The following is a 16,964-nucleotide window of genomic DNA, read 5'->3' as shown; positions in this document are numbered from 1 at the left end:
AGAGATAGAATCATCTAGGGAAGCTCTGTAGAGAAGCCTCTTGCCTAACAGTGGGGTAAATGAGAGACACATATTCTTGTCAATTTTGTGTCAGCAGAAACACAGCCAACTTGGACTGAAAGGGGCAGAGAGAGGATGAAATGAAAGAAAACTGTCAGACTCCCCAAATTATGCAGGCAGGGAACAGGCCAGTAAAGCTCCACAGCTGCAAACATGAACACCCTTTCCTGAACAAGAAAGTATGACAGATGGCAGAGCCGTGAGCTACAAAGGATTATTCCCAGGCCTTGAGACATAGCAGTTTGCCCGGCTGGATTTCAAAATTGTTGGGATCTGTGACTCCTTTTTTCCTTCCATTTTCCCCTTTTGAACGAGAATGTCTATAACTGTTATCTGATGCCTGTCCCTGCCTTGCATTTTGAAGCAGACAGCTTGTTTTCTCATCTCACAAGCCCATGGAGGGAGCAGGGTTAAGCCCCAGGATGGAGCAGAGACAGAGCGTCTCCCATACTTGATTTATATTATTTAGATGAAGAGATTTGGGACTTTTGAGCTAATGAGATTTAGGTGAGCTTTTTTTACTTGGAGCCGACGCTGTCCCGTGATGAGACCTATGGAGACCTTGGGAGGGATGAACATAGTTTGCACGCGGGACTGATGTGCGTTTTTGGAGGCCAGAGGGTGGACTGTGGTCGGGAGAACAGTGGCCCAATCCCCAGACCACCAGTATGTGTCATTACATGGCAGGGGGAATTCGGCTGCAGATGGAATTAAAATCTCAAATAAGCAAGTAGGACGATTATCTGGAATATCTAGCTGGCCCAGTGTAATCACAGGGTCCTCAAAAGTGGGGGAGGGAGGCAAAGGGGAGAAATAGATACAACCCCAGAAGGGAGGGTCAGAGGGATGCAAGTTTTGCAGCTTTGGAGATGAAGGGGCCACAAGCCAAGGACTGTGGGAGGCCTCTCCAAGTTGAAAAAGGCAAGGAATGGATTCTCCTTGAGAGCCCCCAGAGAGGAACACAGCCCTGCCAATACTAGAATTGAGCCCCGTGAGACCCATTTCTGTCTCCTGAACTGCATAACCCTTTTAACATAATATGTTGATGCTATTTTAAGTCACTAAATTTTTGGTAAGCTGTTACAGTTGCAATAGAAAGCTAATACACCATCCATCATCCATCCATCCAGGCATCCATCCATCAATTCTGTGTGTTATCGATGAGGCCGCCTCCTGGCGCCAGGTACTCGGCACACCTGTGCACTGAATACTGTGAAGGCTTTGTCCTCTGGGGGTTGTGAGAATTCAGTGAGACAACACATATTAAGCTCAGCATTTGACACATGGAAGTAAATTTTTGTGATAATCATAATTATAATGCTTGACTGTGTAACTTGAGGTAAATTACATAATTCTTTGAACCTCCCTTTTCTTCAAGTTCCTTGTGAGAAATAGGAGGGTGCGGTAGGGAACTGCAGGGAAAGGTCTTCTCTGTGGCACAGCCGTAGGTTGCTCTATGTGGAATTGTGGATGTTTGCACATTTCTTATGGGCTGATTAACTAACCCACTGTTGAATGTGTTTGGGTCTCTGGCAAAGACCCCCCAGAAACCCTGAGAAAGGGAGCAGGTTAACCTTGAGAAACACAGACCAACAGAGCCCGTGCCCAGGGCACCCCCTCTTCTCATGCCCTGGAGTTTTTGTGTGTAGGGACTGAGCTAAGAAGGGTCCCAGGAGAAAGCTGCAGGATGGTTCTTCCATTGGTGCAGGAACTGTGGCTCCGAAGCAGGGAAGAGGGGCAGGTGAGGCCCAGGTAAGACCCAGGTGGCGGATGCTCAGGCAGGTGAGGGAAGCAGGGCTCTAACTCGTGGTCTGGAGGTTGGTTTCTGCGCCTAGGAGGAGAGCTCAGCGTGGGGAGTCAGGCACAGCGGGCTGTCCTGCAAGCTCAGCCTGGGGTCTCGGGTCCCCGGAGCCCCTGCAGTGTGCCCAGGACTCCCCCATCTGCTGTGAACTGAGGTCGTGAGCACAGAGCGCTGCAGGGAGAGCCAACGATGGTGGCCGCTCCGTCACTGAGCGCTCAGGGGCACCTTTTCATTTTAACTCTCCTTCTGCATTCCTGTCCCAGGTCAGAGGGGTGAAAGGCGTCTTCTTGGCCAACCAGAAACTCGATGGGAAGGTAAAGACACTGATAACCTACAACAGGGGCCGCGACTGGGATTACCTGAGGCCACCCAGCACAGACATGAATGGAAAGCCGACCAACTGTCAGCCCGTAAGTGCCTCTGCTGGAGCCACTCACCTTCGTGGGGTGGGTGTGAGACGCTGCTGCTGAAATCCGGGGAGGTCCGAGATAGCAACATTTGAGAAGGACCATCTGAGACACACACGCCCCCCATTTCAGCCAGGGATGGTGGAGAGGGCCAAGGGAAGCACCCTGTTTTACGTTAGAGTTAGATGGAAATCAGAAAGGGAAAGTGTATCAGTGAGTTCTTATCACAAATGGCTGTGTAACAAAGCACCCCAATACATTCTCTGGGTGGGCTTGGCTGTGCACTCCTCTAATCTAGGTGGGGCTCACTCTCACATCCGGGGGTCACCTGAGGTGACAGATGTAGGCTTGCCCTGCTTCATGGGGCTGGTACCCTCCTTTCAGGACTAGCCCAGGGACCTCTCATGGCGAGAGCAGGGATGCAAGAAGGTGAACAGACATAGGTGAACATATCTGAGCTCACTTGTATTGTATCTACTAACATACTTTTGGCTGAGAAAGATAATTTTAAAATCCCTTGTGGCATTGGGGTGAAGAAGAAATAAAATAATGCATGGAAGGTGGGTCATGGTCCTGGCATAGATAAAGTCAGCAAAGGAATAGCAGATCCCCTCCATTGTGGACCCATCCCTCCTCCTGCAGACTCCCTGGGGCTCAGAATGCCCTTTCCTTTTTCCTCATCCAACAAACTCTTACTGATGCCTGAAAACTCTGCCTAAATTTCCCCTCCACTGGAAAACCTTCACAGGCTTCTATTGCCAACCATCACTTGAACACTTCAAGCCATGGCCTGAAGACAGGAACACACCCCAGAAATACCTGAAGGCATCCCTCTGCTTCGCTGAGCTCAGTGTCCTCATCAGGCAAAACAGAAAAGATGTCTGTTTTACAGAGTTATTCATTTAGCAAACGTGTATGAGCAGCCGTGTGTGCGAGGTAGAGTTCTGGGTGCTTGGAATACAGCCATGAAAAAACAAACAGAAAACAATCCCATCCTTGCAGCAACCGTGCCTAGCACATAGGAACCCAGAGAATGTTCGCCCCACCCCCACCCCAGCCCCAGCCAGTGTCAGCTCCCGGGGAGCACTGTGCTGAGACAGCAGCGGCCCTGGGCTCCCTGACGCAACTCCAGCCACTGTGCACCATTTTTGGACCTGCCGTTCAGCCTCAGTGGGCCTCACCTCCGCTCCACGCTGGGGGAAAGTCCCACCTATCGAGCTGCGTGGAGAATTAATTACCTGCCCTTTGTAAAAATGCACCTGAGAACAGAGCTGCCTAGAAAGGGCTAATTTTTGTATCATCGTCAGCAAAATTAAGCCATATTGATCTGTCAAAGCAAGTTTCTGCTAAGAATAGATTCTTAACTGCAATTGTGCAGATCAGTGAGGAGATAAACTTTGCCAGATTGATGTCCCAGCCCTTAAAATAATAAAAACAGGAGGTGCGTGGTGGAGTGTGGGGCCCGCGGTGCAGGCTGGTGGAGAACCCAACTGAGCACGGAGGAGACAGGGCACGGTGAGCACAGCCAGACGGGCACAAAAGGCAGAGCTGAGGCCACAGCTCGGGGAGGCCCAGGGGCCCCCGGTGTGTCCCTGTGGCCCAGGGCAGGGGGCAAGGCCAAGACGAGTGTGACCACTCATGCAGGTGTGTCACCCCATGTCCTTCACAAGGGAAGCATCTTCCCAGTGAGGAGGGCAAACATGATGGAGGGTCTGTTTCTCACCCCGAAAGAGGCCCCTGTTTATGCAGGAAACTTGGAAAACCCAAAAATGGATGTGTTCTAGTTTGCTAGCTGCCGGAATGCAACGCACCAGAGACGGATTGGCTTTTAATAAAAGGTGATTTATTTTGTTAGTTCTTCAGAGGAAAGGCAGCTAACTTTCAAGTGAGGTTCTTTCTTAAGCGGGAAGGCACAGGGTGATCTCTGCTGGCCTTCTCTCCAGGCCTCTGGGTTCCAACAGCTTCCCCTGGGGTGATTCCTTTCTGCAGCTCCAAAGGCCTGGGCTGAGTACGAGTGCTGAGATGAGGTGTGCTGAGCTGCTTGGGCTGTGCTACATTGAGTCTCTCATTTAAGCACCAGCCAGTTAAGTCAAATGTCCTTCATTGCAGCAGACACGCCTCCTAGCCGACTGCAGATGTAAATCAGCAACAGATGAGGTTCACGTACCATTGGCTCATGGCTGCAGCAACAGAACTAGGTGCCTTCACCTGGCCAAGTTGACACCTGAATCTAACTACCACAGCATGAAAATCCCATAATCTCACCACCCAGAAATCACAAGTGCTCCATGTTTTTCTTTTCAATTGTCCATCTTACACACACTTTTAAAAAGTCATCATTGAATCCTAATGCTTCATGATTTTTCAGTCTCCTGTTTTTCACTTAACTCTGGGTCATGCACGTGCCATCTGCTTCTAACTGCAGATGAGCTCCCAGTCTAGGCAGGGCGCCTTTCAGTCCCGGGGAAATGCCAGGAAGCTTCTTAATCAGTGAGTGGTATGATGAGCTTGGTTTGGGGATGACAAACCTTAATTAGAAGGTGTTTTAAATCTGTTCGATATCTCAAAGTCAGAAAGAAATATTAGTTGAAAAATCTGCAATCGTCTCAGGCATGGGACCAAATTGAGAAGCAGAGAGACCAAGTGTGCTGACAATTGGGGTGCCAGGTGAGCTGAAGCACAGCTCCTTGCTCAAGCAGCCCAGTGCCGTGGGCCTCTCCCCCCTGCACCGTGGAGGGTCAAGGATGCCTGCGCTGAGGTCAGGAGGCAGACGGCACAGCAGGGACGGGCTGCCTTGCACCTGGGGACCCCAGCGGGTGTCCCCAAGAAGGTAACTGAGTGGCACACGGGGCCTGGTGGAAAGGGCAGCTCAGAAAGAGGGACAGCGCGTGCACGGGGTCAGAGGCAGGGACGGGCACCAGTGTGCGTTTCGTTGTGGTCGTGGTGGAATAGGTCAGGGGTGTCCCCGGGAGATGACCTGATGTTCCTTTAAAGGCTCTGGTGCTGGACGGAGAAGGAGCCACAGACCAAGAGAGAAGACCGCAGCACTGCCACTGCCTTCCAGGGACGGCGGGCAGTCCAGGGAACAGACAGGTGTCAGGAGGATGGAGGGAAGGGCAGGTGGACAGGACGCGCGGGTGGAGGGATGCATGCAGCCATCAGTGCCACTCAGACTTGAGCACTGAGTGGGGGCCCCGCCACTGCTAGAGGAAGCTGGGGAGGCGCAGGCTGGGGAGCTGGGGATGGGGGTGGGGCAGGCTGACATGAGATGCGATTGGACAGCCAAGAAGAGGTGGCACAGAGCCCTCCGTGCGCCAGTCAAATATGCAGGCGCTGGCAGAAAAATTGGGGAATCATCTGCAAATCAATGGAATTGAATGTGATGGGACAGGGTGAGCCCCTCTGAATTGGGGATCAGTGAGCATCCAGGTGCTCCAGAGCCCAGGCAGGGGACACAACTGGGGAGCAGCCTCTAGCACAAGGGTCGACGGCAGAGCAGACCCCCCTGCTGGCAGCCCCCGTGCCGAGCTCCGGCTCCCAGGCACTCCGACTTCTCAAGAGCAGCCCGAGGCCTAAAATCTGATGTGTACCTTTCTGATATTGAAATAAAAGCAATCAATACATACTTAAAGGAAAATGTTTATTTTGACCGCACAAAATTTAGAAACATTTATGCGGCCATGGATAGCCCAGGCAAAATTCAAAAGGTTAAAAAGGAACGGTGGCAAACTGTCATCTCTCCTAAATTAGTTTATGAAGGTAATGCTAAATGAATGAAACAACTGATAGGTTTGGCTGAGACTGTGCTGTTGTTTTGTTTTGTTGATCGTTTTCACAAGCCAAAATTTATTGAGGTAAAACTCTCCACCTGGGTATGTCAAAGTTCAGTTATGATTTAAGTAGTCATGATTTGATTTATTGCCATCAAAATATGATACTTTGACTTGTCTAGTTCAGGAGGGCCTGATGAAGTGGGGAAAATGTATTCATAAGAACTATATTAAATCATCTATATTTGAAGAACGCTGTCTTAGGAAATATAATTTCGTCAAACTTCAATGAGAGCAAATGTGGCATCAGTTAAATGGCAGCAGTTACGCTAATACGGTATCAATCAAAATTACTTTTACAGAGAAGAAGCAGGCAATTCCCTGCTGCTGCAAAAGCAGAGGCAGTGAGTGGAAGGGTGGTCAGTGGTATAATTCTTGCCTGCCATGTGGGAAACCCAGGTTCGATTCCCAGCCCATGCACCTACCAGAAAAAAAAATCAACAAATGGTGCTGCAACAGTGGGATACTCAGATGGAAAAAGAATGAAATGTGACCCCCTCCATACAGCATACAAAAAGAAAAAGAAGTAGAGGGTTTGCCCTCACTGCTTAACCCTTCTCCTCCCCTGGGGAGCTGGTGGTTCCTGGGGTCCCCTAACCCTCCCCTGGGGATCTCCTGGGCCCCCGGGCCCCTGGTCCTCCCCTGGGAACATGATGCTTCCTGGGGACCCCCCTCCCCCGGAGCCCTGCCCGCCCCAGGGTCTCTGTCCAGAGCTGTGTGTGGATGACCCGAGGCACATGCTCCTGGCCAGGCTGCACCTTCAGCTCTGCTTCCCCCGAGCGCTGCCTGCCAGGCATTTCATCTCTTAGAGCCCTGCACGCTGAGGAGATGGAACTCCCAGCTGCTTTCTGGAGCTCCTTCCTCGCAGAAGAGAATGTGGCTTCAGCAGAAGGAGCTGGTTCTTCCAGCCTCTCTCCCCCCTGAGTTGGGGTCTTCCCCACCGGGATGCACCTCGGGTGTGCGCGGCCGAGGGTTGCATGCACTTGGCGAAGCTTCCTCCCTGTTTCCAAGCAGTAAATGTCCACCATGGCGAAGCGTCATTACGTGCTCTGGATGTGTTCAGGCAGTGTTTGAAGTTTCAGCTGAAGTTTTTGGATCTCACTTTCAAGCCGCAGATTTTTCAGGCCGCAAAGCTGCTCGCTCGGCTTGGAGACGTTTCATTTGAGCTGTAAGCACCTCGCTCATTGGATTTTCTGCACACAACTTTTTCTATATTCTTTGTTTATCTCCTTCAAGCCTTCTTAAGGAAACGTTTACATGATCAGCACCAGTGGGTTTCTTCAAATTGACTCCTGACTGGTAATCACGCTCCCCATTTCCTGATGCACTCTGGAAAGCGCGTCTGCGGCACAGTTCCCTCAGAGGCGTCAGCCGGCTGCAGGTTCAGATTTCTGAGCACATCCTTGGTTCCTTCTGTCCCCTCTTCCCTTCCATCCCATCATGTCTGGGGAAAGCAGTTTCAGCCTTTCCTGAAGATGAGTGTTTTCATCCACACCATCTGCTCCCCGACTTGGGTGGCATCCAGCATCCTGCTGAGACATTTGGGATTGGAGGGGCCTTAAGGTAAACTTGAGGGGCCCCGTCTGTCCATAACCCTGTGGACGAAGCCTCGGGGGGCCTTCCTGTTCTTTTCAAGAACATCTACTGATCCTCAAGTGAAGAAGGAGACCTGTTGGCAGCTCCTTTGTAGGCCCTGAGCACAGCTTCGGCGGCCCTGAGGCTCAGCGTCCCTTGCAGGCACCCAGGACTCCCTGGGCACATGTTCGGACTGGACTTCTCCTGTGCCTGATGACTTCCATCAGCTCAGGCAGAGCATCTCGGGACTGGCGCCCGCCCTGCCTGGCATGGGCCGTTCTTTACTGCATAGGCAACCGCAGCAGCACCTACCAGGATGTCCCAGGGAAAACCAAAGAGATCAGGGAACTTGTCTCAGGCTTTTGGATGCCACAAGGCAGCCCCAGGACCGGCCAAAAAGGCGTTTCCATGGCAGGCGTGGGCCTTGCAGGCTGCAGAAGGCCCCCAGCTCCACCTCTGCTGCCACCACCAGGCGCTGTGCCCTATTCCCATCTAATGGGTGCTCGCTGGGCCAACAGGGCAGACCACCCACCCCTGGGGCAGGGCGGGAGCAGGTTCTGGAAGCAGAGCGCTCTAGCCTTGCTGCACAAATGCAAAGGGATATCATCTGTCCTGGGCATCGTGAACTGGAAAAGGCAGATTGCAGCTGATCCGTGAGCTCCAACCACACTTGCTCCCTCTGGGGCACCAAAGCAGTGCCAGGCAGTGCCCATTCCCAGCCGGCCAGCATGCCAGGACAGTGCACTGGGCTCACCGTGGTGGAGGGCTCCCGTGCTGTGGCCCTGATAGAAAGTTTCCTTCTGCAGCAGGGAAGCCTGGGTCTGCCCCCGAGGGTCACGGAGCTCACTCCCCCAAGGGCTCCCCCAAAGCATCCCCCAGGTTTGCATTTGGTGGCTGAGTGGGCAGTGGGCTGTCACCCACAGGACGAGCTCACTGCCCTGCTTTGCACTTGTGAGAAAGTGGGAGAAATCAGTGGGAACAGCAGGCTCTTAGCACCTCATGGATTTCAGTGGGGCCATCTGTCCCCTGTCCCTTCCGGCATTCCTTCCAGCGCAGCTCAGGGGCCCCGGCAGACGCCTTCCACCCCAGGGCCCGTTCTATCAGCACGTGCTCCCGTGGCAGCCCTGGCCCCGGGTCTCCCCAGCTGGTCCACTCTGCAGAGGGATTTTCCTTCCCTCCCTCCCTCCTTCCATTCTTCCTTCCCTCCTTCCTTCCGGTGGATTTGTTGAGATATAATTCACATGCCATGCAGTTCACCCACGCAAGTGAACAATCCCAGGGTTTTAGGAACTTCCCAGATGCGGGCAGCCACACCACGATTTTAGAACATTTCCATCGCCTCGAACAGACCCCTGCACCCTTTAGCTGTCTCCCCCACCACCCCACCCCTCCGCCCCAGCCCATGGCAGCCACTAAATTCATTTCTGTCCATAGATTTTCCTGTGTGGGCATTTCATATGAATGGAATCATATAAAAACAATGGCACACAACTAAGACATTTTAAAAACGCTGGTGAGGCTGACCAAATAAAACCCATCTGCCGACTGGACCAAGCCCTGAGGCTGCCCCGTGGTGGCATCGCATCTGGACCAATACGCGCTTCACTAAAGTTTTAATTTAGAATGGCTCTGTCGTAAATGCCCTCAGTTCCTGGGCCAGCGGGAAGCTTTATTGAATGATGAAATGAAAGAGGGCCCTCTCTCACACAGAGTTCAGTACACGGTATGATGATGGAATGACTCAGAATGACCCCCTTTCCTCCCTGCACCCCCATGAAGAAGGAGCGACAGGACAGGCACCCCATCTCCATGTGTCACACAAGGGAATGGAGGTTCCAAGCTGCCCAGAAATGCAGTGGCACAACACAACAATCAAACTCACCACCCTCCCCTGTCTGCGTGGGACATGGCTCCCAGGGGTGTGGACCTTCCTGGCAACCTGGGACAGAAATCTAGAATGAGCTGGGAGTCAGCATCAAGGGATTGAGAAAATCTTCTTGACCGAAAGGGGGAAGAGAGAATGAGACAAAATAAAGTGTCAGTGGCTGAGAGATTCCAAACAGAGTCGAGAGATTATCCTGGAGGCTATTCTTACACATTAAATAGATATCACCTTTTTAGTTTAAGGTGTATTCGAGAGGCTGGAGGGAACGGCCTGAAAATGTAGAGCTGTGTTCCAGTAGCCATGTTTCTCAATGATGATTGAATAATGATATAGCTTTCACAATGTGACTGTGTGATTGTGAAAACCTTGTGTCTGATGCTCCTTTTATCTACCTTGTCAACAGATGAATAGAACATATGGAATAAAGATAAGTAATGATGGGGGGAAAGAAATGCAGTGTCACCCCCTCAATTAGAGTTTGCATCCTAAGGTAACCAGTTCTAGGATATTTCTCAATTGAAGATTTTTCCAGAAAGAAAAGAGAAGACAGAGGAAATGATTGTCTTCTTATAGGTGAGCAGCTAGGCCGGCCCTGTGCAGGATGCTTTCTTCCATTAGCTGTAGTTCTGTGAAGCAGAGATTGTCGCCTTGTTTCCCGAGAAGGAACCCGAGGCTCAGGAGGGCTTAGACCTTCTCCTAAGGTCTCACAGCACGGAGAGGAGGGGCAAGAATCTGAGCCCAGCCTCTCCGGGGCCCCACCCTACCTCCCGGAACCGCCCACCCCCGACTTGGGAAACCCCCTGAACTGGTGAAGCCAGACAGGCTGTTTCCAGAGGCTTCGACCCCGGGAGTGCCCTCTGCTGTCCATTTCCACGGCAGGGGGGGTCTCTTCAGGGCAGAGGGACGTCTACATCGTTAAGGTGGGCGTGGCCAGCCAGGGGCCTCTGGTCCTGGACGTCACCAGGTATGGGAGGGAGGAGAGAAGAGCCCAGAGTGTCCAAACTGGCCCTCCTATGGACACGTGGGCAGCCCACAGCCGAGGGTCACTGCCTAGCATGGTTGCTGCCTCCCTGGAGAGAGCAGTGGAGGTGTGGGGGGTCGTCACGGGCAGAACGGGTGCAGGAGGACGGTGGCCTGGAGCTGCTGAAGGGTTGGACAGACTCCCGGAGGTCAGGGCCAAAGCGCCCTCAGACCCTCCTCCCCATACCCCATCCACCTTTCCAAGGCTCTGATGACCCTGTCTTCCCGCCCATACAGTGCCAGGGATAGGGTCGGACTTGGTCCTGGCCTTCCTAAGGATGCTTCTCCTGCCCGAGTGCTGATGGTCACTTCCTTCTCTCCCCCTGCCAGCCGGACTGCCACCTGCACCTGCACCTGCGCTGGGCAGACAATCCCTACGTGTCAGGCACTGTGCACACCAAGGACACCGCCCCAGGCCTCATCATGGGGGCAGGTAGGTGGCCATCTTCACAGTTAGCTGGCCGGTGCCATCACTGCCTAAGGAAACTCTGTTCTCAGGGCCAGACGTGGATGGCCATGGGCCTGGACCTTGGTGCGTCCATTGGGAGGTGGCCACGCAGCATCTCCAGGAAGCTCAGCCCTCACAGAAAGTCCTGGAGGAGGGTGAATGCATGGCCCAGAGGGGGCACACGGTATGTGTTGGCTGGATGGAAGGATGGGTGGATGGATGGATGGATGGATGGATGGATGGATGGATGGATGATAAATTGAAGGATGGGTGAGTGGGTGGGAGGATGGGTGAAAGACAGTTTATAGTTGAGAGAATGTGTAGTTGGATGGCTAATGGAAGGATGAACAACAAAATGGTTAACAAGTAAATACAAGCATGGATAGATGTGGGTGGATGAATGCATGGGTATATGGGTGGTTAGTGATGAGTGCATAGATGGTGGATGGGTGGATGGATGAGTGGATGGGTTGGGGGATGGATGGAAGGGTGGATGGATGGATGGATGGATGGATGGATGGATGGATGGATGGATAGATGGAAGGGTGGATGAATGAGTGGAAAGGTATCAATGGATGGACGGATAAGAGCGTGAATTGAAGGACAGGGGAATGGATGAATGGGTGGGAGGATGAATGAAAGGATAGTTGGATAGTTGAAAGAATGGGTAGTTGAATGGCCAGATGGAAGGATACTTAACTAAGTGGTGACATATGAAAGAACAGAAGGGTAGCTGGATAGGAGGATGACCTGTATAGTGGCTGACATTTGTTATTCCCTATAGAAGATTCTAGTTGAGTGGAGAAGAGAGGCACATATTCAGCTAACCATGATAAAAATAGAAATTTTACATAGTATATGTGTCTGCCTCCCCCATTAAACTAAAACTTAAGTATGTGCTGATTGACTAACCTCTCAACATGAGGTTCATGTCACTTAGTAGACCCACTGAAAATAAAAAGCCTGTGTCCTGAAGATATATTGCCAGGAAGTGGCTGGCACCTTATTTCTATTTCACTCTCCAGCATTACAGAGCACTTTCTATGCTCGGTGCTGAGGCAGCCTCTGCCCACCCCCAGCTGGCTCTTGTCCATGGTCGATGCCAAAGAAAACACCAACCAAAGTGACAAGGGCAGTGACACTCAGACGACAAGGGAAGTGGTGGCAGTGTTTGTGGTCTTGGCAGCCAGTGCACACTGGCCCTTTCTTTCTCAGGCACACTTTCAGTCATCACAACCAGCCCAGGAGGCCGAGCACCCCCATTTCACAGATGAGGCCACCAAAGCTTAGGGAGGGGGAGCAGCTGACCCCAGTTCATTAGTGGGGAGCCTTGAAATCAAGCCCAGGCCCTTTAAGGAAATCCATCGGGGAGCTCAGTATCTCCCAGCCAGCTGGCCGCTCCTAGCCTCAGCCCTAGCAGGTGGAGATTCCATACCCCTTGAAAAGAGCCAGAGACCGAGGCACCCGGGGCCGTAGTGTCTCCTGGACGTTCACAGAGGGCCAGGGCAGGGGCCTGTGCGCCCGCTGTGCAGGGGGGTGAGTGGCAGACTGAGAGGCCCTGACCCTGTTGCAGAGCAGGGCCAGTGGAGGCACCTTGAGCCCAGAACCCTCCCCCTGGGCCCCAGCACCACCCACATACACGGAAGGGTGGCCTTGCTGCTGGGGGCTGAGGACACGCGGGGTGTGGACCCCACACACCCATCTTCACCAGCTGTGCAGCCCCGAGCACCAGGTGGACCCTCAGAGGCTGCGTATGAATGAATGCATGAGTGAGTGAATGAATGAATGGTCTTCAAGGTGGAGGAGGAGCATGCAAACCCCAAATGGCTGAATCCCAGCCCACGAGGGGGCCAGGGGAGGTGGAATTCCCCATCACCGCTGCTGGGTTTCTGATCACCCCAGACTTTCGGGGTTAGGGGTTTTGACGCTCTCCTGCAGAGAGGGAGGCATCTCTGCAGGACTCTGAGTCTGGGGAGTCAGAGCCCTTCACAACTGAGGGTTTCTGAAATGCCTTTAATTCACATTCCTGGGGTCTCTCTCCATGACAAGCACTGGGACAGCGTCTGCCAGCCTGGCAGGTGGTGGATCAAAGAAAAATCTACAAATCAGCATCGATTTTAACAGCGTCCTTCACCTATCAGGCCCCCCGCCCAGACAGCCCACCCCACCCCCCAGCTGAGTTGGACGCCCCCTCTTGTGGACTTGGTTTGCTGGGACTGAAGGTGACTGCCTGTTTAAAATACCCTGTTGAGAGTGGCTGAAAACCCCAATTCTTGACCAACCAAGATGCAAAATGCAGCATTTTAAGTGTTTTCACGATTTCCACTTGAAATCCCAGAATGAGCATCCGGTCTCCCAAGGACACTGGAGGACCTGGGAGCATCGCCGAGCTGTGTGTGAGTCATGCAGAGAACAAGCAGCTGTCCCACCTCCCTCTCGCTGCCCTGACAAGGGCGGGATGCTGCATTTATATTTCGTTCCGCTTCTTTCTCATCTCATCCTCACCATTGCTTTAAGAGGAGACATGATGTTGACCTACTGACATGGAAATTTCTTACATCCCACACTCCAGCCCTGAGCACCTAAGCACCTGGGGAAAGTGGAATGAGCCAGATTCCCCTGGCGGAGATGGGTGGGAGACCAGTGAGTCATTGGCTCCCTCTTGTACCCCACAGTGACTGTGCCAGGACCCACTTCACACTTGGCTGCTCGGGCAGCCGGTCCAGGGGACACTGTGGTCTGGGCTGCACTGTCCAAGGCAGTTGGGTGTGACATCTGCAGGTTTCCACGGGCTCATGTCCCAGCCTCCCTTCTATTCATTCCCACATTCCAGCCAGGGCAAAGGAGGCAGGGGATGAGAGCTCTAGTTCCCAGGTCTTGCTGCTTCCCAACTGCATGATGTTGGGTGAGTCACTGGTCCACTCTGAGCTTCAGTTTCTTTATCTGCAAAAGGAGAAGGCAAACTGCCCTTGTAAGGATGATGGGGGTGGGGGTAGGTAGAAAAAATTATGGCACGTTTGGATGAGTCATCCCTTTGAGAAGTTGCTGGACACTGTCCTCCATGAGGGGCACTGGGTCAGGGTCCCAGATCTCAGGCCAGCTTAGACCTGGCCTTGGCCCTTGGGGATTTAGATAGGTACAAAAGGACAATGACCACAGGGGGAGATGGGCCTTGTCACTGGGATCCTACTAGATGCCCCAGAGGGACAGGCAATTGGGGCTCTCACTTCTGCGTTAAGGTTGAGTCCACAAGGTACTTGGAGAGTCAGGGAGGGCAAAGTGGCCCCCACCAAGCAGACCCCCAGAAGGCACAGAGTGTGCCAGGCTGAGGGGGCGAGAGAGAGGGCACCGGGCCCAGTGCCGCAGGGGTGGAAAGTGGACCTGTGACTCCAGTAAGGAAGGGTCCTGGGCACAAAGACAAGGACTCTGACTTCTGACCCTGGGTAGAGAGTTAGCCCACCCAGAAATGAACTTAGCCATGGCCGAGGATGCCAGCTGGAATGCTCCTCTCAACTGGACGTGTCACAGGGATGGCAATCATCGAGTCCCCTCCGAAGCTTCCTAGTGATATGTGGTTACTTTCTAGTAAATGTGTGGGAGGGATTCTGAATTCTTCATCCTGGTCTCATCCTTGCAGTAAGCTAGGATTTCAGTCTTCATTTGTTTAAGCTCCTTTTGCAATAAACACTCCACTGCTCCAAAACCTTCAGCGACCGGAACTGTGCCCTCCCACATGGGCCCCAAACAAGGCAGCTCCACAGAAGCCCCTGGGGAGCCTGGGAAACTGGAGATCCCTAGGGCCCACTCCAGCCGGTCAAATCCCAAGCCCTGGGAACAAGGCCCAGGAATCTGCATTGATAACAGGCTCTCCAAGAACCCAGAGGCAGGCTTGGAAACACTGATGCCCTGAGGAAGAACAGCGGCTATGACCCAAGGGCTTGGTTTCCATTCTGACTCATCTTTTTGTTACCCTGTGATCTGGGGCAGGCTCTGCACCTCTGACCCTTGGTATCTTCGTCTGTAAAATGGGTATTTCGTGTCTAACCTACAAACGTGGACAGGTATCATGCATGTGGCACACAGTAGGTGCTCAGTAAACTGCAGCTCTGCGTGGCACTCAGCCCTCTCTGAGACCCACCACACTCACCCCTCTGGCCATCTCCCACGTGCCTCAGTGCCCTGTCTGTGCTTCAACTGTGTGTCCAGACCTGAGCCCTCGGGACCGAGCAGAGAGCAGACGCCAGCAGACGCTCCCCTGCCCCTGCCCCCACCACCTAGCATTTAGCAGAGAAAACCTCTGAGGTGAACGTTTGGGGGTTGCCCGCTCTGCTGGGGAGAGCCCTCGGTCTCGGGTCAGGGACCGTGCTTGTGCAGCGCCCCGCGGCATCAGCTCCTCTGAGGCTTAGCTGGGCAGGGCAGTGTCCACACGTGAGGGGCAGGGAGACTTCAGCCCAGCCAGGGGGCAGCCCTGCCACCCCCACCCAACCGTCTGGAGCTGGGAATGCAGGCGGCAACCGTGGTTTCCCAAAGAATCAGTCCCCACCTTCGGGTCCAGCTGGCATGTCACTGTCCCTGGGCCCGGGGCCATCTGAGACCACTTGAGTCTACAGTCATCTCAGCTGACCCCGTGTTCTTGGTCACACTGTGACCTGGAGGCAGAGGAAGGACAGCAAGGAAGTGCACATTCACTGAGCACCTGCTGTATACCAGGCTCTGAGAACACCAAGGCACACCTACCTGCGGCCCTGGGGGAAGGACAAACAAGGACCCCCGAGGGTCAGGCAGGAGTGGCCAGTGGCAGGGGGAGGGGGCCAGGTCCTGGGTGGAAAGTGCCAGAATGTCTGGGAGGGGGCATGGCGAGGGTGAGGCAAGTCTCTTCCTTACTCACTGCCCCAACTCCAGCCTCAGTTTCCCCATCTATTAAGTGAGGCTGTTGGCCCTGTGTTCTCAGCAGCCCCCGTCCCCGCCATCCCCGCCAACCTGTGGAAGTGTCTGTGTATGTCCCGTGTCTATTAGGTGTCTGGCTCCCTGACAGCTCTGGTAGACGGAGGAAGGAAAACAGCATCTCTTAAAAGACAGACGTCTGCATGACAGAGATTGCAAACCACTGGTTTGCCTGCTCAACCGTGCTGACGCCGCAGCATCCCACTGCTTGCCTCTGCGTCAGCCATGCAGGCCCCAGAGTGTCTGCAGGCGCTGGAAGGAACGGAAAGATAAAGGGCGCCTCTTCCTTCTTCCAGCCACCATTCATTCATTCATTCATTCATTCATTCATTTCGTTCGTTCAGCCCTTTCTCGGCACCTGGTACCTACCAGGCACAAAGATTCACAAGGAGAGGGGTGGGGAAGGCAGCATGCAGATTCAGAAGCTGCCCTGCTGTGCCTGGGGGGTCCGCCCACCCTCTCCTGAAGGGTGCTCCCCTCCACCGCATGCCTCTACCCGGAATACCCTTTTCCCCTCGCCAACTCATTTTTGTCTTTCAAGGCTCAATCCAGAGGGGACTTTCCGCAAACTCTCTCCTTATTCACCCTCCTGCCCACTCCTGTGGCTGTCCCTTCGCCACTCTCATAATCCATCTGGCTTCCAGCTCTCTGTGCAATTGCCCGGCCGACTGCGTGGCCACCTCTCCCTCCCCTGTTGGGCTGAATAATCTCAGGCAGCAGGGACCGCGGTTTATTCAGCTCGAACTCCCCAGAGCTTAGCACAGGACAGCGATGGGAGCAGGCGTTCAGCAGATACTGATAAACAGATGCAGGAGTGGATGAGTGGGAGGGATTAATGAAGAATAGGTGGATGGATGGGTGTGGGTTGGTGGAGGAGGTAACAGAGTAATAAAACAGGGATAGATACATGGATTGATAAGCTAATAAAGAATGGATGGATGGATGGATGGATAATGGGTGGATGGATGGATAATCCACTAACAAAGGATGGATA

At 53.3% G+C, this 16,964-nt stretch overlaps 1 protein-coding gene across 1 annotated transcript in view; it reads left to right on the top strand.

Moving 5' to 3' along the window:
* SORCS2 (sortilin related VPS10 domain containing receptor 2) overlaps positions 1–16,964 on the top strand; it is a 539,078-nt gene that overhangs the window by 482,595 nt on the left and 39,519 nt on the right. Inside the window, exons 10-11 of the mRNA XM_077136335.1 lie at positions 2,125–2,271; positions 10,909–11,011. Of these exons, the coding sequence (XP_076992450.1) occupies positions 2,125–2,271; positions 10,909–11,011 (250 nt within the window). The remainder of the gene's footprint in view (positions 1–2,124; positions 2,272–10,908; positions 11,012–16,964) is intronic.

Source organism: Tamandua tetradactyla, chromosome 19 (assembly GCF_023851605.1).
Source record: "Tamandua tetradactyla isolate mTamTet1 chromosome 19, mTamTet1.pri, whole genome shotgun sequence".
In the NCBI taxonomy this organism is placed as follows: Eukaryota; Metazoa; Chordata; class Mammalia; order Pilosa; family Myrmecophagidae; genus Tamandua; species Tamandua tetradactyla.
Note: the sequence above shows the minus strand (reverse complement) of the source record. Positions and strands in the feature narration are given on the sequence as shown.